The following is a 26,057-nucleotide window of genomic DNA, read 5'->3' as shown; positions in this document are numbered from 1 at the left end:
AAACACTGTCTCAAAAAAAAAAAAAATCAGAAAGTCTTTATAGCAAAAAAACCTGATATTCTTTGTCTGCTTCTCAAGTTTACATGAGTGTGTGATGGTAAATCTTTGGTTGTCAACGTGTCAGGGTCTAGAATCAGCTTGGAGACAAAGCCACAGACGTCACAAAAGGGAGAAATGGACCTGGATTGAGCACCAGCGCTTCCTGACTAGAAGGCAACGTGACTCGATGCCCGGTAGACCACACTGGGCAACTGGGAGCCAAAGAAGTTCTTCCTTCCTTGTTGGGGATTTGCTCACAGCTGACGCAGACACGTCTATCACAGACAAAATATGAGGAGAAGGCTGAGCTACTGAAAGAATGAGCAGGCATGGCTCATCTCAGTACTGATGGGTTGTGGGGTCAATTGAGTATAGAGGACGTAGGCAGGGCTGGCTCAGACTGGCCATAAAAGCCTCCAAATAGCTGACATTTGTTGTAGAACAAACTGTTTGAAGAAATCTGTTTACACCTAGGAAGAGACTAAGGAAATAACATGAGATTTATAACAAGGCCACTGGTGGAGAAGAAACCAGATATTTTTTTTTAATTCTATGTGCATGAATATTTTTGCTCACACGTATGTCTGTGCACCCCATGTGCCTGGTGCTTGTGGAGGTCAAAAGAGAGCGGGGGGGGGGGGGGGAGCACTCTTTACGGACAGGGTGGGTCCTAAGTGGGAGGTGGCAGGAGATGAGAAGATAAAGTCTGGGATCGAGACCTTTCACACACACTGATGGCTCAAGCAATCAAGTTTATTAAGGAGAACAGCCCCTCATATGCTATTTCCAGGGGAGACGTGGGACGGAGGCCTCAGCAACTGCCATACAATGGGACAAAGTCAGCGGGACGCTAACCCAGCAATATTGCACACAGAGAACATGGCATCTCAAGAATATTATAGACCGAGCACACAGCAGCAGCCTCGGGGCTAATACAGTAGCCCAATATGCCAACAAGAGTTAAATTCCCAGGGTCAAGCTGAAGCCCCTGCCAGGCTCTAGCCCCAGATCCTTATCAACTCTGCCTCTACATGAGGGCCTTGAGGAAAACCTTGCATTTTCCTAACTCTCTGCAGGACTCCCTGGAACTGGAGTGATGAACAGTTGTGAGCCACCATGTGGATGCCTGGAATTGAACCTGGGTCCTCTGCAAGGACAAGTGCTCTTAACGACTGAGCCCTCTCTCCAGAGAATAGAAACCAGTGACATCTGATTCCAGCAGGTGGGGGAGCTGGTGGTCCCTGTGGTGAGAGTGGACTGGAACCAGGGGGCTCACACTTGTTTTCTTTCAGGCTGCCTCAGTTCCTGCCTCTAGATGTCATCCACTGGGCTTGAGGAGGGAAGAGCCATCGGTCAGACCCCTTCCTATTCTGAGACTCGGGGCCAGAGGGCAGTTGCCGGCCCGTGTGTGCTAGATTCCAGAATGAGTCTCCACTCCACTCCCCTGTAAGAACTCCGTCTTCTCTCCCAACTCATCACCAAGCCTGTCTCCCCACTCTGCCTTGATTCCTTGGAATCTGGCTTATTTAACAGCACGTGTGGTGACCAGGAAAGCCGTGGTTCTGCACAGACAGCAGCTTGGATCCCAGCTCCAGCGCAGCCAGCATGCATTGCGACTGACTTACAAAACCAGGAATGGTCTGAGTCCCCAGAGCCTACCAAGCGCTCAATGCAAACCAGTGGATGGGCGTCCAATGGATCTGTTGTCTCCCTCATCCCCAAAGCAGAGGCTTCTAAGGACAGTGACCTAGGACGACTGATGTACCGTTGTCTCCGGCCTCTCCTCACCATGCCTGAAAGCCCACCCCCAGTCAGCCCTTCCGAGTGAGGCATCCGTGACTGGCCAGAGCCTTCTATTGTAAACACCTGCTACGACCAAGAGCCAGCCATCCGTGCTATCAGCCAAACGCATAGGCCTAGAGTCCCCTTTCCTGTCTCCTTCAACATCTGGAATCAAATCAGAAATTCATTCGGCTATCCAGATGCTGTAGGATGCCAAACATCTGTGCAGCAGAAACCAGGTCACAGAGAAACCTATGCCTGTCTCTCCTAGCACATCTGGGCTGCAGAGCTTCAGGGCGCCAGGGGACCCCATCCAAGCCAACACAGACTCCATGCCCGATTTCCAAGCGGAAGGGTAAACACAGGAAGTCTGTGGTCACAGCCATGCTTGCCAAACCTTTAATAGAATCCTGGTCTGGAAAACAATGGGGAGGGTGCGGGGCTGGAGGTATCTGGTTCTTTTATTCCCAAGCTGCAATAAACCAGACAAGCAGGAAAGAAGGCCATTAATGAAAATCTATTCTGCCCCCCATGGTTCCCAGTGGCTTCAGGAAGAGCCGCAACTCCTCCAGTTCATACAATGATCTGGTCCACCCTCTCCACACAAAGTCTTTGGGGGGTGTTGTGAGGTTACAATAGGGGACCAAGGGGGAAGGAACCACGTCAAGGGGGAAAGACTTTCATCCCATTCAGTGATAGCAAAATGCAAGCAGCTTTTCCAAGCTGAGCTCTGTTGTGGGTGCTGGGAACGCAGGGCTAGTGGGGCACATGGGCTCCTGCCCCAGGGAAGATCCTCTTCCCATAGGCGACAGACAAGAGACAACTACATACATAATAAGTGAAGTGGTTTTGACGCCCATGCTACTGAGAAGTGAGATCTCGTCTGTGACCCTGAGCAGGGGTCAGACTACCTCAGAGGAGGTTGCTGAGGGAGTGACTTGATGTGTTTGGCTTGGGCTTTTCTTTTTGAGGTCAGATCTCTGTAGTCCAGCTAGCTTCAAATTCCTGCCTCAGCTTTTTGATTTCTGGATTACAAGTGAGCCATCATGCCCAAGAGGAGGTGACATTTGAGGGGAGTTGGGAAATACATAGGCAAAGCCAGTACCGGAGGCAGGATGGTCCCAAAAGAACAGCCTGGGGAGTGGTTACGGTGGTGGCTACCTGTTTGCCCTGCTTAGATTCCGAGGGCCAGTGAAAAGAGCGGGCTGACTAGCAATTGATGTCATGGAGAAGGAGTTGGTGGCTGGCTCTCCAAGGTTCTGTGAGTCATGGCAGCAAAGGCTGGGTGTGTTCTGAGATGGAAACTTGTGAGCCAGTGGTCCTGGCCAGTGAGGGGCTTGATGATGGCCCACGTGGAATGATGGCCAAGTACTTGTACTCCTGAAGCCTTGCAGCACCCCAGAGCTACAAACCATCCATACGGGAAACAAGGAGTTTCAGAGGTGTTTCAAGCCCCCCCCCACAGGCCCCTGATTGCTGTGCACAGTGCGGGTGGGATTCCAGCCCACCCAGGCAGAGAAAGGAGTCTCTCTTGCCAAGTCATTGCCATCACAGAGGCCTTTAAACCTGGCTATCTGCGAGAGCTCACTCTCTGGGTGGATTCCACCGGGACCATTCCCATCTGCCCACAAAGCTTCATGTCTGCTTTCCCCCTGCCATCTGCAGGGGTGTGGACGGAAGGTCACTCCTTCGGACACCATCTACAAGATCTTTCATTCTCTTCATAAGACATTTATCTCAGATACACAGACTGAGATTTTATTATATGGAGGTGTCCCTGCCGTTACCTCCCAGGTTCAGAGACACCCTTACCAGGGCAATAGTGAAGATGTCTTAGAAATATCTTGTTTCTGCTCCAATGTGGGTTTTGCCAAGACTCAGTTTCAGCCAGGATTCTGATGGACCCTGGGCAAATGGCTGCCAAAGCTGGTATTCAAAGTTTAGCCATGAAGAAGGCAGATTGGTGAGCTGAAATTTTATTTATTTTTTTATTTTAAATATTTATTTATTTATTATGGATACAATATTCTGTTTGCATATATGCCTGCTAGAAGAGGACACCAGACCTCACCACAGATGGTCGTGAGCCACCATGTGGTTGCTGGGAATCAAACTCGGGTCCTTTGGAAGAGCACGCAATGCTCTTAACCGCTGAGCCATCTCTCCAGCCCACCAAGCTGAAATTTTAAAAGTGACTCTCAGGAGCATGCTCACACCACTCTCATTGAAGTGTGTGTGGGGGGGTCCCCCGACTATTTGTATCCTGTTCAGTTTCACGGTCTGGGAAATAGGGTGCTGGCTGAGAAAGGGTGAGCAAAGTAGTGTCTCTTCCGAACTCCTAAGCCCAGAGACTGAGAGGAACTGATGAGCCTGGGAACATCATGTCCTCCCCTCCAGGGGCAAGGCAGTCCCTCAGGCTCATCACCACCCCACCTCGAAAGCTAATGGGGGTGGACAAAGACTGACCAAATAACTTCTGGAGAAAGCAAGAGCTTTCAGACAGACAGACAGACAGGGCTTGGGTCTCAGTTCTCACTAGCACAGTTCACCTCACCTGTCTGAATCTCTCAACTTCATCCATCTATGGACAAGGCACTAGGTCTTAGCACAAAGTCTTCCATGGTCTTTCCTATGAAGATTCAGTGAGATTGTGAGACGGAAATGCTTGCCCCAAGCTTGAGCATGCCCAAGTAATCACACGATTACTACAGCCACTATTGAGCCTCCCAGGCCAGTTGGGCATGCTCTGATCTGTGTGTCTTCCTCCCCTGCCAGCTCTGTGTCCCCACCTGGCCAGTGACCAGGCTGGCATGCCTAGAGTTGTGCCCATGCTCAGAGAGACAGAGCTGGTTGTTCAAGGCTGACCTCCAGCACAGATGCTCTGAGTAGCTCCCACAGCTCCCACAGCAGCAGCTTCAGCGCGCCTCTGTGCGCCCGGGCTAATGTATGTATTATTTACAGAGTTTCCTCACGTACTCAGAACTCCCCTGAGAAGTATAATTGTGCACTGGGAGGTACATTTGAATAATATTTACAATTAATTTCCATCAACAAACTGATGCAGCAGGACCTCTGTGCTGTACAGATGGGCCCAGGGTTGGCTTCCCGCTAACCACTCCCCTGAGAGAGCTCAGAGCTTTTAAATACCTCCCCAAACTCTCCACTCTCTCCAATGTTCCCAGTCCAGAGACCTCTGCTGTGCAGCCTGCCTCCCAGCTTCCTTTCCCCAGTGCTTTCTAGAGCAGAGAGGGGAGGGATTCAACATGCAGGTCTAAGCAGGTCAGTCCCCACCTGGGCCTCCCCAGCTCTGGTCCTCTGCCGCCTTCTGCTTACTATCCTGCAGTCCAACCCTCAGACCCCTGCATGGCTCTCCCTCGGCATTGGTACTCCTCCAGTTCTACCTGGAGCATCAGCCCCCCCCCACCATCTCAACACTGACCTACTCTCCCCAGGTCAACACAATCCCTTCCCAAGGACATGTACCTAATCCCCTGTGACAAGCATCACACCTCATAGTTGCTCTCTCCACAAGGATAGAGAGCTCCATCTGAACCGCAGAACCACAGACTCCAAAGAACCCCAGGGGATGAGCTAGAGGAGTTCCAGGAGAGCTGGGCTAGTGGGAAGGAGGTGGAGGTTCTGCTGTCTCTTTTCCCCTCCTCTTTTCTCCCTCCTTCCCCTTCCCTCCCTCCCATGTTGCTTTCTTGGGTTGACAAAGGTGGGGTCTCAGGCAGCAGAGCTGGTTCCAAGTGCTCCCCCCCCATATACCCCACACCACTTCCTAGCTGTGTGGCCCTGACTTCACCTTCCGCATGGCCCGAAGGGACACAATGTCCACCTCTGTCAGGTCCAGGCAGAGACTGGAAGGCTCATTGGCACCTGGATGCTCAGAAGCATGGGTCCTCTCTGCCTCAGCAAGCCCTGCTCCCCTCCCCCACGCTCCAGTGATCTTCCTTTCTTGTCCCCCCACATCTTGACTTGTTCCTCTGTTCTCTCAGCCCATCCTCCACCCACGAGGCATCAGTGAGGCACTTTGCTGGGTCCCAGCCCCAGAGAAGGCGCTGTCCTGGTTAGTCTTTGCAGGGACACAGGGGGCCAGCTGCAAGGATTACGCATGGGTCCGGGAGATAGGGGTTGCTGTGGGAAGCCACGAGGACAAGACTGGAGGTTTCACTTAGCACTTTGCAGGAATAGAGTGTTATGACAGTCAGGAGGAAGAGGGCTTGGCCAGCGTCACTCTCCTGTTTGTCAGCTTTTCCAATGGTCCCCTGCCTGGCCTGGCCAACCCTGAAGTCTGTGGCATGATGAATCCCATACCGTGGCATGCCTCAGTTCACATCTGGGGCCCTGGGAAGGACAATGGGAACTCAAGGCTATTTTTAAACCTCCCTCTTTGTTCTCAATCCCTGTAAGTTCAGGCCCTCTGAAGCGATCAGAAGTTCCAGCTTGGATCAGTTCAGAACTGCTCATCTCAAGACCCCACAAGGGAGGAGCAGCCTGTCCCCTGATGGAGTGAGAGTTCTAGCAGCCTAAAGTTCAGGAGCCGCCAGGCCAGAGGACACACATCTGCGTATTACATCCTGACGGAGGAGTGGCCTGGAAGAGAACCAAAGGTGGACACCATGGACCGGGAGGCCATGGACCCAGAAGGGCTACCCCTGCCAGGCTCCTCCTTCGGCTTGCCCAGATTTCGCACGCGTGCGTGCGTGCGTGCGTGCGTGTGTGTGTGGGGGGGGGGGATCAGGAGGAGTGGAGGTTGGAGATCAAGCACATTTTCTTTGCATGTTGGGTTACTCTGAAATCAACATGCAAAGCTTCATAAAGACTTAAAATGTTCATATGGATCCACTAAAGAACCAATATGTATGGCTAAAACCCCAAACCACTAGTTCCTTTCTGACTCCACCTCTCCTTTGAGACGGGAAACTAAGGTTCATATCCAGCCTGCCAGCATCTCACTTGGTCCCACTGCCCAGTTACTTAACCTCTTTGAGTCTCTGACTCCTAATATGTATAAGGACCTAAATCAGGGTTTCTGTGAAGAATGAATGAGAAGATACATGTGAAACACTTTAAATGCATGGTAAATGTTTTAAGTTTAATATGTTTAAATAATGCAGGGTATCAAATCCTCAGTGTAGGGGTGAAGGCAGCCAGGCAGAGCTGGGCTCAGGTCTGTCACTAAGAGTGTGGAGTGAGTCATTTCCCCTCCTCAAGTCTTGACTTCCCTGCCAGGAGAAAGTGTCTGATTTGGGGAAGAAAGTCCATCCATGGGCTGCTCCCAAGGCTGTGCCGCCTCACCTGGGAAGGGTGATTCAAGGAGGAGTCAGTCAGCTCATCAGCTTCACAGCAGAGCCCCCAGAGACAGCTTTGGGGGATGCTCTGAGCCTGGAGTCTCAAAACTCCACTCTAGTCTCCAGGAAGCTTAAAGAGGATGGATGGGGGAGATGACACCCTCACCTTCCTCCCTCTACCCTCCACCCTCCACCCAGGGAGGTGTATTCTAAGACCTTCCAGCCAGAGCTGAGAGGATTAGGGAGGGAGAGAAGAGACCCTGAGATGGAGAGGAAGCTTTGGCGAGGATGTCCTCCTCCCCACCAGCCTCGGGTTACAATAGGCACGGAAGCAAAGGGCTGCCACCACCTGAACCCACAAACTAGAGCACCATCTCCCTGTGGCATGCTGCTGATGTTCTGTGCCTCCATCCTTTGGGTTTCTGCTCTCCTCCATTTCTTTGTCACCATCACCACCCACAGCTGGCCTCTCCCTTGCAGGGTTCCGTGCAGCCCCTCGGGTCCTGGTCTTCCCAGCTCATCTGAAATCCAAAGTCAAGTTCTTGGAGGATGGTGGCAGTGGCAGGGGAGGCTTGCTGGCTTGACTGCCCTGTGGGCTCTAACAGGTCTGCAATGGGTTTATGCTGAGTTCTTTACCCACACTAGAGACTCTGCAGCATGCACAGGAAATTATGTGCCCGGATGGAGAACCCTGTTCTCTTCTGAGTCAGTCAAAGCTGGTCCCCTGCTCTTCCTGCTCCAGAGGCTCAGATTGATCTGACTTCCATTTTGCTGGAAGAGTGTCCGTGTCCACACTCTGGAATCCTACTCAAAACATGAGCACATGTACAAAATGTAGTGGGCATTGGAGCATACCAGACAGGTTCCTATCATGTCTCCTGCTTCAAGAGGCAAGTCCTGGGTATCCCTGGGTGTCCCTGGGCTGTGGCACCCATGGAGGCATTGCCAATAGGGCTCAAAGTGCGCTGGTCTCCTTCTCATTCACTGAAGGCTTCTCATTCAATGAGGACATCTTGGTGAAGCTCCTGTGACTGGGGTAGGAGGAGGCTCCCGTGTCTTCACTCAGGGCATTGACCAAGCGGGAGAAAAGAGCCACCTTGAATTTCTTGAAGTCGTGACCCATGAAGACGTAGAGAATGGGGTTCATGCAGCTGTTGGCAATGGCAATGGCAGTGGCCAGAGGCAGTCCCAGGCTGAAGACAGAGCTCGGTACAGCCGTGTGGTGGAGCTCGAGCAGGTAGAGTGTGTGGTAGGGGCACCAACAGACAAAGAAGGTGACGATGATGGTGATGATGATCTTGAAGGGCTTCTTGTTCTTGGCCAGGCGATTGCGCTGCAGCTTGAAAACGATGGTGAGATAACAGGCGGTGATGATAAAGACGGGGATCAGGAAGCCACAAAGGAAGCGGGTGACAGTGACCACTACGTGTCTGCTGAACCCTACATGATCCACCTGGGAGTTAGTGGAGTGTGGGAAAGATGCAGGGGCAGACAAGCTGAAGTTGTTGAAGCAGGTTATTTTCCCATGCATATTGTTAATGTCTCGGAAGACAAGAGATGGGGAACTCAAGAAGAAAGACAGAACCCAGACGGCCACACAGGTCATGTAGGCCAGTCGAACACTGCGGTGGTTCTGGGACCAGACAGGAAGCAGCACAGAGATGCAGCGGTCAAAGCTGATAACCGTGAGCAGGAAGACGCTGGTGTACATGTTGTGGCTGAGCAAAAAGCTGCTGATCTTGCACATGGCCTTCCCAAACACCCAGTGGTAATCCATAGCGGCATAGGTGATGTGGATGGGCAGGAAGATGTTGAACAGGAAATCAGCCACGGCCAGGTTGACGAACCACACGGTGTTCACTGTCTTCTTCATCTTAAATGTGGCAATGGCAATCACCAGGCCATTGCCTATGATCCCAAGGAAGCATACCACGCTGTAGATCACCACCAGGAAGACACGGGCCACCTTGCCCCCTAGTGGATTCACCTCCTCCAATACCACAATGGGGTCGAAGATGTCTGTGTAATCATAATTGTAACTGCCGGAATCATTGTAAGCATCGTACTCCATCTCTGCAAGAGATGACAGGGTCACAGGCTAAAGACCTCTACAGACAGGTGCTGAGGCATTGCCTGGCAACAGAGAGACCATCATCTGAGAGAGGCCAGGGCCGTAAGTCAGCCATCTCCCCTCTGTCGTCTCATTTCTTTGCTTTGTATTCATTGCCTGTCATATGTATACATACATGTGTTCGTGTAGTAGGTGTATGTGAAGGGCAGAGGGTAATGGCAGAGGAGACACGGAACATGAAGTTCCTCAGTTCATTTAGTACTCATAACCATCTTCCTGGCCTTCTATTCCCACTGCTTTCACCACCCCCTTCCTCCTCTTCTCCTCCTCCCCCTAGTCCTCCTTCTACTCACCCTCCTCGCCTTTCTCCTCCTTCCCCTAGTCCTCCCTCTCCTCACCCTCCTCGCCTTTCTCCTCCTTCCCCTAGTCCTCCCTCTCCTCACTCTCCTCGCCTTTCTCCTCCTCCCCCTAGTTCTCCTACTCACTCTCCTCGCCTTTCTCCTCCTCCCCCTAGTCCTCCCTCTACTCACCCTCCTCGCCTTTCTTCTCCTTCCCCTAGTTCTCCTCCTACTCAGCCTCCTCCTTTTTCTCCTCCTCCCCCTAGTCCTCCTCCTACTCACCCTTCTTCTCTTCTCCTTCTCTTCCTCCTCTTCTTCCTCCTCCTCCTCCTCCTCCCCCCTCCTCCTAGCCCTACTCCTCCTCTTTGTCCTCCTCCTACCCTCCACTTCTTACTGTGCAGACCTAGAACTCACTCCATAGACAAGGTTGGCCTTGAACTCACTCACAGAGGTCCACCTGCCTCTGCCCTTAGGTGCTGGAGTTAAAGGTGTGTGCCACGACACCTGGCCTACTTTATTTCTTTCACAAACATCTGGAAGCCGGGCACTACCATACTCATTAGCATATATAGACAGTAACAGCTGGACCCCACAAGTCCAAGTAGGAATGTGAGGCCAGACGGAGCTGAGCCCCAAACAAGCTGAAGATGCAGAGGTGGGGATGCAGTAGGAACCACATAGTGTTTTGAATAAGAATGGCCACCCTAGGTTTACATGCTTGAATACTCAGCCCCATTTGATGGAACTGTTTGGGAAAGATTAGGAGGGGTGTCTTTGTTAGAGAAGGTGCATCATGGCGGGAGGAGGGGTGCGGTGCTCTTTCTGTCTCCTGCTTGTGATATGGACATTCAGCTGCCTGCAGCCACGCCTTTGCTCCACCATTATAGACCCGATCCCTCTGAAACAGTGAGCACAATTAAGTGCGTTCTTTTATAGATCACCGTGGCTGTGGTGTTTTAATCACTATGAAATCACTAATACAAATCTCAACAAAGCCAATGATGAAATCCTCCACCCCCACCACAGAAAAAGGCTGGGTTCCTAAATTAAGTCTCACTGGCCTCCTAAGGACCCTCCCTCTGTAATGTGTGTGAGGTAATTACTATATATTAATTATATATACTAACATATATATATATATATATATATATTAGTGGGGTATAGACTATCACACCAGCTCTGATGCAGTGGAGAAGGGAGCCTGTTGCTATAACCATGGTTCCACTCACACGTTCAAAGCCTCGGGGACAGCCATCCCAGCATTCTCCCCTGACCCCACCCTGCTGATGACCCTTTGGAGAGGTGAGTCCCTACCTTTGGAGACCTTCACTCTTTGCTGTTGCAGAACAGAATTCCAGTGTGAGTTCCCAGCCAGGCAGATACTATGCACAGCTGCAAATACCTGCAGGGGGTGGGGAGGGTGGAGAAGAGGCAGTAGGTAAACCCAGAGCCCAGTAAGGAGGAAACAGCTACTTAGAGAGGTGGGAATCACTCAGCCAAGGTTCCCCGGCTGGAGAGAGCGGAGCCCTTGAACCTAGAACCAAGTGGCTCTACCCACAACAGCTGCCATACCATGTGGGCACCAGCATAAGGGGCGAAACACAGGTGAGTGCATGCAGATGCCACACAGGCTGTGGGGGTGGCTCTGGACACTTACCCACATGGGAGGGCCCAGAAAACACCAGCCCCCAAGGCAATGTGGGGAGAGAAGAAGGAAGGACGCGCCCCTTGAGATCATCTAGTCTTCCCAGGGCCTCTTCCCAGCAGGCATTGCTGCTCTTGCTTTACAGAATATGGAAACTAGGCTGGTGAGATGGCTCAGCGGGCAAAGACACTCACTGGCCATGTCTGACAACCAGAGTGCAGTCCTGGGGACCCACACGGTGGAAGAGAATCGAGTCCCCAAAACTGTCCTTTGACCACACATGAACATGGACACATTCAGGCCTTCACACACATGTCAAATAAATAAGTAAATGATTTTTAAAATTAGAAATGTGGAGAATGAAATGACTCATGCTTATAATCCAGGCACTTGGGGAGTCTGAAGCAAGAGGATCATGAGTTTTAGGCTAGCCTGGGCTACAAAGTAAGACTGCCTCCAAAATGTGTGGAAACAGAGCTCAGAAAGCCTTCTCTGGGCCTGGTGGTCAGCGTGAGTTAGATATAGACCTTCCTGTCCTGGTGGTCAGCACTAATTAGACACACACTTCCTGACCTGCGGACTTTGTATGAGGACAGTGACCCACGCAGCCTCTGAGCACTGTCAGGGCAGGCTTCCAAGTAGTCCCGTGTCAGCCTCTAGCAACCCCGTTAGGCTTCTAGGAGAGTTTGTGAACCTGGAGGTGCCAGAGGCAGAGATTGGGTGCAGGGCTCAAATCTGACTTTTTGTCACCTCCCAGCTGTGCACTTCTAGCATATGACTTCTGTCTAAACTTCAGGCCCCCCATCAACAAAACAGGGACATTCAGATCCCAGAACATGTCAGTGTGTTAGGAAGCAGTGGACATCAGGCTATGGGCAATTAGCTTGGCAAGGGGACACAGAAAGCCATCAGGGCTTAGGAGTGAAGCGTCACCCCCCAGGGTGCACAAGATTTGAACTGAAGGCTCTGACCTCCACTGTGGGAGTCCTCCGGTCTCGACAAATGGACTCTAACCCCTGTGAGACTGTCAATCAAGGTCTCCCTTTTTCCCAACCAGCCAACTCCCTTGCACTTGCATTCAGGGCTGCTCCTCTGGGGCTTGAGCACGCCTCTCATTACAGAAAAACACTTTCCGTGAGCTTGATTGTCACCATACTTGGTAGACTGGGAGCCTATCCAAGAAATGAACACTGGGAACAGGGATGCCACACGGTGGAGGAGCACTCAGCTAGCACCTGGGGTTCATCATTCCTAGTGCGGGAGGGGGAGGGGGAGGAAGAGAAAGAGGGAGGAGGGAGGGAAGTAGGAAGGGAGGAAGGGAAGGAGAGAGAGAGGCCCATTGTCAGGGAATACTTGCTGTCTGACAGTATGAGGTGCCACTTGAAACTCTTAGGTGTTGAGAGCCTGGACTGAGCACTCAGTCCCAGTGGTGGTCACACTGGTGTGTGCACGTGTGTCTTTATGTGTGCATGAGTGAGCATGCATGTATGTAAGCATGTTTGCGAGGACACAGGTAGGTATCAGGTGTCATCTTCCGTCTCTTTTTGTCAGTGTCTCTCACTGTATCTGGAGTTCAGATTCTACTGGTTTGGTTAGCCAGCAAGGCCCTTACATGGCTCTGCCCCTGCCTCCTCGGTACAGACATTTCAGATGGCTGCTGCTACAGTTTTTGTTTTGTTTTCTTAGGGTGCTGGGTTGAACTTTGCAGAGCAAGCTCTTCACCAAGTGAGCCACCTCCCCTAGCGATGATCCTGCCTTAACCCTGGAGACACTACTGTGTAACTTGGGGAGCAGAAGGCCCCTACCTAGCACACAGATGGGTGAGAAAGCCGTCTGAAGCCTGCAGAAGCCAGGCTTAACTGCCAGGCCACGGTGCCCTGAAAACTGCTGCCATGTGTCTGTCTACGCTCCTTGTGCTGGGCCTCACAGGCACCAGGGATGGGAAGCAACTCCCTTAGGGTCTCTTCCCACAGTGGACTCACAGATATGACAGAGGACAGGGCAGACCCCAAATATTCTAAGAAGTAAGAGGAGCAGCATTCAGCCGGGGACTTTACGCTTTCTGGGTCAAGGGACCTCTGAGTGGGGGTAAAAGGCAAGCAGGGATGCGGATGTGGGGCTGAGAGAGGAGGGAAAAGGCTCCACCCAGCACCCTCCATCATGGCACAGGGAACTCAGACACTGCTGGCCATAGAAAGATGACCTCAATGACGTCATGTCTGGTTCTTAGACTGGGCTGGGAGCAGCTGGTGTCAGAGGCTGTGTCATTTCATCTCTGAGCCAGGGCCACAGGGATGGCTCCGGAGATATATATGAATATATAGCTTTGCCAAGTCTGTCATGGTTCATCCTATTGGAAGCAGGTCGGCTGTTGGGTAGCCTTTACCTTCCTGCCCCTAGCCCTCCTAAGTGGAGGAAGGCCCTCAGCCTCTGTCTCCCCATAACTTGAGCTGCATGGATTTCCTGGGGACCTGGAGGGAGTCAGTGGTCTCAGCACCTGCCGTGTCTATAAAGGGGATGTGAAGGGAATAGATGATGGGTATTTCACTGTAGGGGGTCTCAAGGACTGACTCCTATGTGAAACAGTGTCTGGCTCTCAAATGCCTCTTAGATACCCAAATCCTCACATCCATTTCTAAAATAGCACATTGGCATATAGAACCACGTGCATTTTGCCAGATGCTTTAAGTTTCCTGGGGATTGAGTTCAGTGTCTAATGTCATAGATATTCTGTGCACATAGCCTTTGTATCTCAGCATTCTGTGGCAAGAAATGAGAAGAAAAGCCCACACATGCTTATAACACCAGCAATTTCAACCTAAATCATCTTCCTTCCTTTTCTTTTCTTTTTTTTTTTGTTCTTTTCCTTTTTCTATTTTGATTTTTTCTTGGTACTGTTTTTGGTGTTTTGTTTGGTTTTTGTTTTTTGAGAAAGAACGCATCTTGTTGTGTAGGCCAGGCTGTCTTCAAACTAGTAATCCTTCTGCCTCTGAGTACCAGGATTATGGGTATATGCCACTGAAAGGTTTTTATGCCACCATATCTGGCTTTCCAAAATACTTTTTTTCTATGGCTGGTCAAATCCAGGGACAGGAAGCCCATCAAGAAGGAGGGATGGCTGTGCTGAGAACTGGCCTGGCACACTATCTCATTGCCCTTTATGCCCCCTCTGGTGGCCTTTGTCAAGGCAGATGGGAAGGGGCCAGCCAGAGAGGCCTGAGGAATGGCTGTTCCATCTGTCTTTCCTGCTTGGGTTCAGAGCCAGGACACGGTCACAGGGCTGGGCATCCTGGTTCCTAAGCTCTGCCATAGTGTTCCTCCCATCCACTGCCCAGAACACTGTGTGCAGTGACAACGGGTGCTTGGTCTCTGCCAACTGTGCAAAGAGCTACTGTTACTCACACTCCTTACACACACACACACACACACACACACACACACACACACACTGCTGCCACCAGGAAGCTCGTGGAATAAAGAAGTGGGACCTCTATGTACACCCCATGTCCCATAAATAGCTAACACAGACCAGAGCCCTGGCCACATGCCAACACCCTGCAATGCTCAGATGGCCCCATGGGGAAGACTCCGCCTTGTGGATGAGGAAGCAGGTTCAGAGAGGTGAAGCCTCTTGTCTGTAAGCCACACAGCAGTGAGTGTGAGCAGAACCTGATCCCTAGGACACCCCCACTTTTCTGCTGCTCTAGAGAGAGGGCAGCCCCAGTTCCACCTGCTCCAAGCCTCCAAGCTTTAGCCTTAAGTCCTCAGAGTTCAGGCCCTCCCAGTGTCTTTCTCCCACAAAAACGCCTTCTCTAAGCCGCCTCCCCTCCTCGCTCTCGGTAAGCAGAAATCTCCTGGAAGTCACCCCACAGAGCAGTAGCATTCTTACCCCGTGCTACTGCTCTCCCCCAGGTGCCCACGGAGGAATACCCTGGAGGAAACTGTGGTAAAGAACAAGGCTGCCAGGGAGGCAGAGGCAGGCGGATCTCTGTGAGTTCGAGACCAGCCTGGTCTACAGAGCTAGTTCCAGGACAGGCTCCAAAGCCACAGAGAAACCCTGTCTCGAAAAACAAACAAACAAACAACAAAAAAAAAAGAACAAGGCTTCCCTTGAAGAAGTGCTGCTTCCTCTATCTTGATAACCCATGATCTGTAATATCACATCACCCTTTTTCATGTGGCCGCGAGGAAGCTCGAGGTCGTGTTTGCAGATCCTGGCAGTAAGTCCCTCAACTCGGTGGATCTGTAGCCGGCCTCTCTGGCCTCAGCCGGTCCTCGTGCAGTCACCTACTCTGTACTGATTCCGTTAACAGTATACAATTATCCAGACACTGGGCTAAGCACCTTTAAGTTCATTAGCTGGAAGGCCTCCACCCATCCCCAGGGCCCTACTACGGTTACCCCACTATAAAGGTGAGGGAGGGGGTGCAGCTAACATCTGCTCAGCCAGACTGCTCCGTGCCCATCACTCCAACCTCCACCCTCACTTTTAGTACACGGAACACTTTATTTAGTGTCTGCCCACACCCTTCCTGATGCCGCAGGGTGCCGTCCCTTCTAACCAGACAGCCTCCCTGTGGTGGTTTGAATAAGAACAGTCCCCATAGGCTCAGACATTTGAATGCTTGGCCACCAGGGAGTGGTACTACTTGAAAGAATTAAAAGGACTAGGAGGTGTGGCCTTGTTGGAGGAAGCCTGTTACTGGAGATGGGCTTTGGGGTTTCAGAAGACAATGCCAAGCCCAGAATCTCCCTGTGGATCAGGACAGCTCTGTTACGGCTGCTGCACCTGCCTACATGCTGCCATGCTCACTACCACAATATTAATGGACCAGACCTCCGAAACTGTAAGCAAATGTCCAATAAATGTTTTCTTTCCTAAGGGTTGCCGTGGTCATGGTGTCTCCTCGCAGCGATAGAACAGTGACTAACACTTCCTCTTGTCCTACTTTTCTAAGCCCTGTCTCTCCTAGCCAAGGAGTGCAACCTCCCTGATTTCCAGAACCATCTGGCTGAGGTCAGGAACACACAGTGTCACAGATGAAGCAAGCACGTCTGGCCTCCCTCTCCTGTCCTCAGCTCCCCCAGAGACCAGGGACAGACTCTGAGCTCCTATCCATCTGACACAGGAGCCTAAAGTGGCCTGCCTGATTCACAAAACCTTAGGCCTGTCTTGTGCTTTCCCTGGGACAGTCCTGCAACCCTAGGAAGAGAAGCAGACACAAGGAGGAGGTGGCAGCAGAGGGCCTCTGAAATCAGTTCCCCTTCTTGGGCCTCAGTGGTACAGTCTGGGATTTGGAAAGATGACAACACCAACGCCTGCTGGAACTTACCAGGACCTGAACCTTGTAAGGCTAAAGAGCTGCTGTGGTAGGAATGGAGCAGCAGATGGAGAAATCTCGGAGGCCCCAGATGCCCTGCATGCATCTGATCAAGGTCCCAGCTCATCCCAGTCCCGGTGGATTTAATACAGGAACTGCAGAAAAGCCAAGTCAAGGAATCATCAGGGCAGCCCTGGACCAGTGCCAGTGCAGGCAGTAGCACCAGGGCAGGCAGCAGCACCAGGGCAGGCAGCAACGCCCCCGCGATGCAAAACGACATTTTCCTCTCCAAAGTCATCCTTGAAAAACCAGGTTCAAGCATCCTTACAGCGGGATCTTCCCTTGAAGGTCTCTACCCCAGAAGTGACTGGAATGATGTCCACTCTTTCAGAGAAGTGTGTTCACTTGAGTCTGTGAATCTGTAGCTACTTGGAGGAAGGATCTTTGCAAAAGTAACTATGGTAAACATTGTCCTGAATAGAATTGGTCCTAAATGAGCAAACAGGAATAAAACAGGAATAAACACCCAGAAAGGCAGCAGGAACATTATGAATTCCAAACCAGCCAGAGTTACTTTGAGAAAGCTTGTCAGAGAGAGAGAAAGAGTTAGAGGAGAGGGAGGGGGGAGAGGGAGGGGGGAGAGGGAGAAGGAAGAAGGAGGAGGAAAAAGAAAAAGAAGAAGAAGAGGGATCAAGGGAGAGAAGGAGGAAGAGAGAGGGAGAAGAAGAGAGAGGAAGAGAGAGAGAGGAAAATAGAGGGAAGGAAGAAGGAAGGGCAGGAGAGAGAGGAAGAGAGAGAAAAGAAATGACAGAAATTTGACATTAGAAAATGAGACCACAGGAAGATGAAACCAAGATCCAGAGCCACCAGAGACAGAGAATCTGCAGGAGGCCCCTGGGTGATCCCACCTGATCCCTTGGATCCAGCTTCTGCCCTCCCATAGTTGTGAAGAAACAATTTTCTAATTTTTCTCTGTCTTAGGGGATAAACACCAGGATTCCAAGCCAGCTCCCACCATAGCCTGCTCACACGGGCAGGGCTTGTCCAGTAGAAACAGAAGACTACGGTTCCTTATAGAAATGGGCAGATGGCTGGTTCCCTCAGGACAGTGGCTGGCTCCCCCAGGACAATGACTGGCTCCCCCAGGACAGTGGGGTCTGGTTCTACTTCGCCCCCTCATGTCAGTGAGAGCAAACTGGGACACCAACTGTTGCTCCTTCTGCTCTGGCCTATTCTGTCTTCCCAATGCAGCCAAGCAAAACATTGTGTGGATACACAGGAGTGTCCTCTAGTCCTCTCGGCATGGTGACCTTGGAGCGGTGGGTTCTGCTCACAGCCCCGGGTTCTAGGAGTGAACTGATCCTAGAATCCTGGTAATCCTAGAATCACTTCTGCCTTCCCGCCTTTCATCTGTCTGTTTAAGCTATGACAGACTCACAGTCAAAAGGCACTCCATGCAGCTCTCTCCCATCTGCCCCGGGGTGCATCACACACAGCTCTGGTGCAGGAATTGCAGGATCATCTAGTGAATGGACGGCCACATGATGGATGAACATGCGTGCCTCTGAGGCTTTAGGTAGGTCTGGAAGGTGGAAATGTAGCGTGACACATGGATATCACGACTACCAGCCATGAACTCTTGTGTCCGGCTCGATCCTTTAGTGTCTGCTGGAGATCTAGGGTTCAGCCTCGGGGCGAGGGGGCTGGTGTGAAAGCTGGTGTCCTACTACAGCTTTAACTGCGAACTTGATGCAACCTAGTCACCTGAGAAGGGAGCCTCACGAGGGCTTGCTCAGATCAGATTGACAGAAAACGCAACTGTATGTGTGTGTGGGGGGGGGGTCTTAATTGATGCAGGAGGGTCCAGCCCACTGGGGGAAGCACCATTCCCTTGGCAGGCAATCCTCGGCTCTATAATAAAGCCAGCCAGCTAAGCATAAGCCTGTGAGTGAGCCCACAAGCAGGGTCCTCTGTGGTTTCTTCTTTTAAGATCCTACTTGAATCCCTGCCCTGACTGCTGTCAATGATGGAACATGACCTGTTAAGTTAAATAAGCCCTTGTAAATGAAACTACAACTAACTAACTAACTAACTAACTAACTAACTAACTAACTAACTAACTAACCGTGTCTGTTGGCCCAGGACCCACCCAGCTCAGTGATGCCACACACAGCACTTAGCAGCCCTCACAGTCCTAAGGTTCCCAGTGTGATTGCACCCACTCCCAGTTTCAGACATAGGTTCAAGACATTCTGCCCACTCTCCAGGGTAAAGCTCTTTGCTGTTGCTGCTGGGGTAGCTCTTGCCACAGAGAGAGTTCCCAGGTCCCCACCCCCTTGCCTTTTTCACGTCACTGTCTCCAATCCCCAGGCCTTTCCTATTGCCAACCACATCCACCACTGTTCACCCAAGGCCACCACTCGACATAGGTCGACTGCCTAACGTAGGCCCCTTCCCAACAGCCCTCCTCTGGTCCAGCACACAGCGGGTACTCAGTCAATGTGCCCCGTCCTTTTATGACATCAGAATCTATTGCACACTCTCTACATGTGTGCCCAGCCCATTAGTTGTACCACACCATCACCGTGATACAGCTCTGCAGTGGGCGTGGTATGTACCACCCATGTTTTAAAAAGATGAGGAGCCGGGCGGTGGTGGTGCACACCTTTAATCCCAGTACTCAGGAGGCAGAGGCAGGCGGATCTCTGTGAGTTTGAGGCCAGCCTGGTCTACAAGAGCTAGTTCCAGGACAGGCTCCAAAACCACAGAGAAACCCTGTCTCGAAAAACCAATAAATAAATAAATAAATAAATAAATAAATAAATAAATAAATAAAAAGATGAGGAAACAAGCTTGGTGACTCGTCTTTAATCCCAGCACTTGGGAGGCAAAGACAGATGGATCTCTGTGAGTTCAAGGCCAGCCTGGACTATAGAGAGAGTTCCGTGACAGCTAGGGCTGTTACACAGAGAAACCCTGTCTCGACAAGCCAAGATAGATAGATAGATAGATAGATAGATAGATAGATAGATAGATAGATAGACAGATGATTGATAAATAGATAGATAGATAGATAGATAGATAGATAGACAGATGATAGATAGATAGATAGATAGATAGATAGATAGATAGATAGATAGATAGATAGATCAATCTAAGGAAACTGAGGCTTTAAGATGCCAACACCTGCCACCCACGTGGCCGCCTTCCTGTGCCTAACATGCGATGCTTTTGCAACTCTATGTGCAAGATTGCAGAAGCAGCATTGTTCAGTGGTGTCCAGGCTTTCAATTTTGAGTTCGGATCCTTTCCCAGGTCACATGCCAAGAACTGAGATGCTCCATGGGCCCAGGTTCTGCCTCAAGCCTCTGCTGCCTCCGATGGAGCCCTGGACACCACGCCTTCCCTGCCAACAAAGACTATATCCCCTCAAACCATAAACTGAAGTAGATCCTCCATTGCTTAAGTTGCTTCTAGGGGTGGGAAGTTACCAGTAATGAGAAGTGGCTACAGCAGGGCACACCACACACACACACAAAATCAGAAGAGCTCTACCTCCAAAGAGGAATGACTGTCCAGAATAGCCAAGGAACCTCGGGATGGATAACCCTGACAGGAAAACAACCAAGAAATGGGAACAGGCGACATTCAGACAAGGAGGTCCCTAGATCAAACACACCAAGCTGAAGAGCAACAGAGAACATGGCAGGCATGCTGTGGTAAGCCCTGGAGAGCTGCGGGTGCCTCAGGCATCTAAGAGATGAGGTGACCAGTCACAGCTCCTGAGGAAACTCCCAGGGCAGCCTCCATGGCCTGACAGAGAGTCCACAAACAAACACCTCAGCGAGGATTCCTACATACAGGGGTGGCTGCCACGCAGTCCAGGAAAACTGGGTTGGGGAGTGGGGCAGAAGGACTGGGAGACAGAGGAGGCCGGGCATGTCAGCATCCAAAGGATTCCTGGGCTCACCCACCATACATTGTGGGAACAAGGCAGGCCATGCTCCATGCTCCAGAAAATTACATATGTCCACCACCTGCCCTCCCCCTCACCAGCATCCCAGGTGCTTCCCGCCTGTCAGTCCTCCAACAGAGCCCCAGGTCCCAGGTGCTGGGAGCAGGAGTCCACCTGGAGAAACAGTCAAGGTTCCGGGGACATGGGTGGATACAGCTGGGTGCTGGAGGTCCTGAATGATCATGGGAAAGGGGGCAGGAGAAAGGGGGGAAGTGAGCTATGATGCTCTTAGCCCCACAGAGCGGGAGGAGCTCCATGAAAAATTCATGCAAAGAAGCAGCACACAGCAGGGACCCTGTGACCTGTAGACCCACACTGGATCAGCTGCATGGGAGCAGCATTCAGGGAAAGAACTCAGGAAGAAGCACTTGGAAGGGGAGGACTCTGGGAGGAGCACTCAGGGGGAGCACTCCTGGGGAGCCAGGCCTAGAGACCAACAAAGCACACAACGGCCAGAACAGAGGCTTCAGGCAGCAGGCATGGGTGTGAAGGCAAAGAATTTTACCTTCTTCGCTTTTCTTGAGGGCCAGGAAAACATCCTAAGAACAAACACCCCAAACCCTTGTCTGGGGTTCACACCTGGGCGATGCCCGGGTCACTGATCCCACAACCAAGCTATGCTAGCAGACAAAAAGCCAAAAAACTTTCCTCAGGGCCCTGCCCGACAGTCTTCTCTGCTGGGCTGGGGTGACCCTAGGGGAATAACAGCGACAGTTCAGTGGGAGGGAACTGATGGGTGTCTCCACATCAGAATGTCCTCAGCAAGTCAAGACTTGCAGGACCAGAGGGCCCCAGGCAGATGGCTGCTCCTGCCCACATCCACATCTGGTTTTACCAGCCACAAAGAACAAAGCCCTCAGGCAGATGTCATCACCTTCCTCCTCACTGAACTGACTTGTGGTACATTCTGGCCACCATCCTACACATGAAGGCACAGAGAAGCTAAGTCATGTGCCCAAGCTCACACAGCAAACTCAAACAGGAAAGACACATTAAATTAACCACCCGCCTTAGGAGGAAATACAGAGGTGGACGGGAGCTCTAACCCACAGCCTGCAAGATATCCGTGGCTCTTCTCCAAGACACACCAGGACCCTTTGTCCTTGGCCTAAGCAGAACTTCCTAAAACCCCCACAGGATGGATACCACAGGATCCATGGTGCACCGTGTCCTGGGTTCCCTCCAGTCGCTCTGCCTCTAGTGAGCGGCCATGTGAGGGATGCCTCTGGTCACAATGCCCTTTACAAGGAGCCCATTGTCCGCCATCCTTCAAGGATGCATGCGGGGTTCATCCTGAAATTGGTATAGACCCTGGGATATGCCTAGCCACAGCAGATGGCCACATGCCTCTTCCGTCCTCGACCCATTTAGTGGTCCCCAGCTCACAAGAGAGGCACCTGAGGCCGGGGAAGAGCAACTTGCTCGAAGTCACCCTCCCCCACCTTACCTGGTGAGCGCAGTACAAGCCTGTGCTGCCTAAGAAGCCAGGGCGCCACTTCTGCTGTCCTTTGCTGGCCCGTGCTCCCCCACCCCCATGAAAGGAGGATGGTAGGACCAAGAGACATCTGGGCAGCAGATGTTTGTCTGTCTTCCGCTTGCTTGGCTTCTATCCCTTCTTGTACCCCTGAGCCACATGGGGTCTTACTCTCTGTCTGTCCCTCCTGCTGGTTTCTGTGCCTCACTCCCTCTCTCTGCCTCTTTTGTTTCTTTCTCAGCAATCCCCCCCCCTCCCGCCCTGTCCCAGCCACCCTTCCTTCTCCCTCCCTGGCCCTAGTCCCAGCCAACCAAAAGCCCTTCACCTACAGCCCTCTCTCACCTCTGCATGCACCTGGTCCTCACCCTCCAGGCAGCTGGTTCTTTCTTTCTCTGTATTTCTCTCTTCCTTTCTCTGTTTCTATCCCTCTCTCTTTCTCTCCCCCTCCCTCTCTCTTTCTCCTCCCCCTTCTGCTTCCCTCCCCTCCTCTACCTCTGAATAGCAGCCCCAGGACAAACACAGGGCCTTATCAGGGCAGTGGGCGTGGGCGTGAGAGCCCAGAAGGAAACTGGAAACCCTTCCCCAGCTCCAAATGGCCAGTATGTTTGGTCTGGCTTCTGTTCCCATCTCCCACCGCCGCAGCTGACAGTCCAGCTGGGTGATGGCTTGGCCACATCTCTAGTTCTCTCTGCCTCCAAAGGGCTTTTAGGAATGGAGAAGTCCCTCAGAGGTTGTCCTGGGGTGGAAACTGAAGTCCAGGGAGGGTACCTGACCCTCTCTAAGCCACAGAACGGGAGAGTTGGGCTGTCATGTGCACGATGTACCCAGAGCCTAGGACCTAGAACCTCATGCATCGTATGCTTTAGTGGGAAGGCTTACCCTTGCAGCACCGATTCACACACACAGGTTCAGAGAGGTCACATGACCAGCACAGGCTCACACAGCATTTCCTTCCCCGGCTCCCCAGCCTGAACACCTCCAGACTGCCATGTCTTTGATGGCTAGTCCTATTTACTCAGAGCAGAGAAGGGGGCCTCCCAGCTCTTGTGGATAGTTCTAGAATCACTTAGGGGCTACAGTGCATGGGGCCCAGGTGTCTGGAAATTACAGAGATGTTCCAGTCACAGGCCTGGCTCCCAGCGCTGGACAGAATTAGTTCTGTCAAGGAGAGTTTCCTCCCTGATCCCACGCCCCCGCACTAGGTCTCTGAGTCAGCACACCAGACCCTGCAGACAAGACTCTCTGAGAATTGGCAGAAATAAGAAGCCCACACACTCAGAGGGCCAGCAAAGCCCAAAACACCTCTTGTGTCTGGTGGGCACACGGATGAAGGCAGATCCCCCCCAAACACCACACCACCGCCTGGTTTCTTCCACTAGAGCAGCTGTGACTGGCTCTATGAACCCCAAAGCCTTTCTTAGAGTGCACTTCCTGCCAGGGTGCCCTGGATGGATCCCAAGAGGTCTCTCTGCTAGGCATGAGATGACATGGATGGCAGAGGCAAGAGGGTCACCGTATGTTCAAGGCCAACCAGGGTTATGAGTGGTAGACTAGCCACGGACTCCCTAGTGAGAGCTCTATCTAAATAAAAGCCTCCCTGAGTGGGGCACACAGTGTAGCTGCAGGGCAGCAGGCATGGGGCACGCATGGGGAGGGGGAGGTTGCTCAGTCTGGGCTGGAGACAGAACTCCCCGACACTAGCAAGAGGCTTCCACAACCTGCCAGCTGGGGACAAGAGAGTGAACCTGGAGACTGGCTTCCTCTGGGGCCCCAAGGTCAGGATTCAATATGAGCACCAGTCGCCCTACTAGCTCTGTTTTATTGCATGCCTACTATGTGCCGGAATGCCGAGAGACACTATATAAGCATCTAGCCCAGACTGGGATGGTGACCGTGCTTGTAGCCGCTTTACAGTTGAAGCTGGGTACTTTCTCTTCTCTCTTGGCCTTACTTAGTAAACGTCTTTAGAAATAACTTAGCTGGGTGTGGTAGAGTGTGGGCTGCTTAACAAGACCCTGGCTCAAAAAAAAAAGCCACAAATATGCCCGACTCCTTGGAGTCTCAATGATTTCATAGGCTCTTGTCCAGCTTGACACTATATTTGGGCCAAGTGTCTATCCCCAGTTTAGTGCTATGGCTCATAAAAAGACAGCATGCTTTGCTTCCCTGCCTGCTATGTGGTCCTAGGCAAGATACTTTGCCTCTCAGAAATGGAAGTCAATCATTCATGAGATAAATAATAAAACATTTGCAAGCAATGAAGGGGAAAGAGGAAAGAATTTGTGGGGATCCTCTGAAGCTACAGTGGCTTTAGGACAACGAAGTTCAAAATTAATTTGCCAAATGCAAGACTGGGTTCTGGCTGACTAGAACACGCAGTCCTAGCTGCAGGGTCAGAGGCTATCTGTAGACCTCAGTGTAGACGAGACCTCTGTTCCCTGAGCTGGCTGTGTAAACCCTCTGAGGGTGCCGTGAGACTGGCAGGAGAGCAGAGAGCGCCTGCGGGAGGTGTTCAGCACTCAGAGCTCAGACTGGACCATCATGCTGGCAGCCAACTGCAAGTCTGTCTGTCCTCTGGAGAGTGACAAGGGGAGGCTGACCAGGCTACCCATCCTGAACCCGTGACTCAGTTTTCCCTTTTAGACATAGCTCAATTGGGGAAAATAGCCGGGTAGTGGCTCAGCAAAGCACGCAACTTCTCTGGGTTTCCGGCAACATCACTAGCCCTTCATCCCCACTTCACAGCTTAAAAACTAACATTTACACAAACTGAGCTTCCTTGTGAGCTGCCAGCAATGGACAGAATGGATGCTCCCACACTGTGTTTCCCAGGAATCTGAAGTATTCCAGCCTTACTGAGCAGGGCGGGCGCTTCACCTCTCTGGGTCTCGGTTTCCTCATCTCTATTGCTGCTCTTGACAGGCTGAGGACAGTGAGACCAGGCAGCCATGTCCCAGCACTGCGCAGCTTTGACAGCAAATGGTTGTCACCCATGGGGCAGCTGTCACACACTTCCTATCAGCTCCTAGGGAGCTCACTGCTTTAGGGTCCAGGGTTCCCACCCAATCCTCTACAGCTGCCTGAGCACGTGTTAGGGGCCCTTGCTGGCTGCACAACGGTGGCCACCGTGTTCCAGAGACACCTGGCTCCTACATGGCAGGAAGTGGGCTTGGCAGAACCCCAGGTGGTAAAGGACAAAGCTCTGCTTGGCACCTCTACCAGAGAGGGGTCAAGAGACAGAGGTCCTCCTGGGGGCCAGAGTGAGCCTCCCCGGGGCAAGCTTCAACCTCCAAAAGAGACACTTCCAAATGGTGACACTGACCTTGGACTGGGCTCTGAGGATCCTCTGTACCTCTTGCCGCCCCCACCCTTCCAGAAAACACTCATTCACCAAGCACCTGTTGTGTGCCAGGCTGGACTGGGGTGGTGGGGTACAGCAGAGATCAGCATAGAACACGGCTATGCTCGGGAAGGGGTAAAAGCGACAGGCACCAGAGGCGCTATATGACAGACAAGGCACACACTTCAGAGGCACACTGCCTGGGGCTGTGTCACCTGGGCAAGCCCCACATCTCCCAGCGTCACAGAAACGCTGCCTGTTTAAATAAGAACAACAGCAGCCGTTAATAAGTGCTGTAAACAAACCGAGAGAGGCGCACAGGGCTTGACAATGGCTTCAGGGAAGCCTCCCTGAGGAACCGATAGTTGAATGGAGACGTGAACTCAGGGATGGGGAGTCAGTGGGTAGAAGAACATTCTGGGAAGTGGGGACAGGAAGTGCAAAGGTCCGAGGCAGGAGCCGGTCCAGCACCCATGGAAAAGCTGCGAGTAAGCACCTGGCTGCCACTCTGTGGGGTAAGACGACCCGGTCCCTACCCTCAGAGACAAGTGGCATGGCCAGGGTCACAAGATGTTGTCCCAAGTTCAGACCCCCCAACCAACTAGCATCCTTGGCCTCTACTGTCAGGGTGGAGCTGGCTGCAGCCCCCACTCCTTCATTTTGTTCCTCAATTCTGGGACACTAAGTAAACCGCAATATACCATGCCATCTGCCTTTCCACCACAGTGGAAGGAGGAG

At 52.0% G+C, this 26,057-nt stretch overlaps 1 protein-coding gene across 3 annotated transcripts in view; it reads right to left on the bottom strand.

Annotated features, from left to right (window-relative positions):
* Nucleotides 1-786: 786 nt before the first annotated feature.
* Cmklr1 (chemerin chemokine-like receptor 1) overlaps nucleotides 787-26,057 on the bottom strand; it is a 42,745-nt gene continuing 17,474 nt past the window's right edge. For all 3 annotated transcript variants that reach the window (XM_075983268.1, XM_075983250.1, XM_075983260.1), the window contains exons 2-3: nucleotides 10,839-10,926; nucleotides 787-9,188 (exon numbers count right to left, since the gene is read on the bottom strand). In XM_075983268.1, coding sequence (XP_075839383.1) covers nucleotides 8,071-9,186 — 1,116 coding nt within the window. In that variant the 5' untranslated portion in view covers nucleotides 9,187-9,188; nucleotides 10,839-10,926 and the 3' untranslated portion in view covers nucleotides 787-8,070. The remainder of the gene's footprint in view (nucleotides 9,189-10,838; nucleotides 10,927-26,057) is intronic.

This window comes from Microtus pennsylvanicus, chromosome 1, assembly GCF_037038515.1.
Source record: "Microtus pennsylvanicus isolate mMicPen1 chromosome 1, mMicPen1.hap1, whole genome shotgun sequence".
Taxonomy (NCBI): domain Eukaryota; kingdom Metazoa; phylum Chordata; class Mammalia; order Rodentia; family Cricetidae; genus Microtus; species Microtus pennsylvanicus.
Note: the sequence above shows the minus strand (reverse complement) of the source record. Positions and strands in the feature narration are given on the sequence as shown.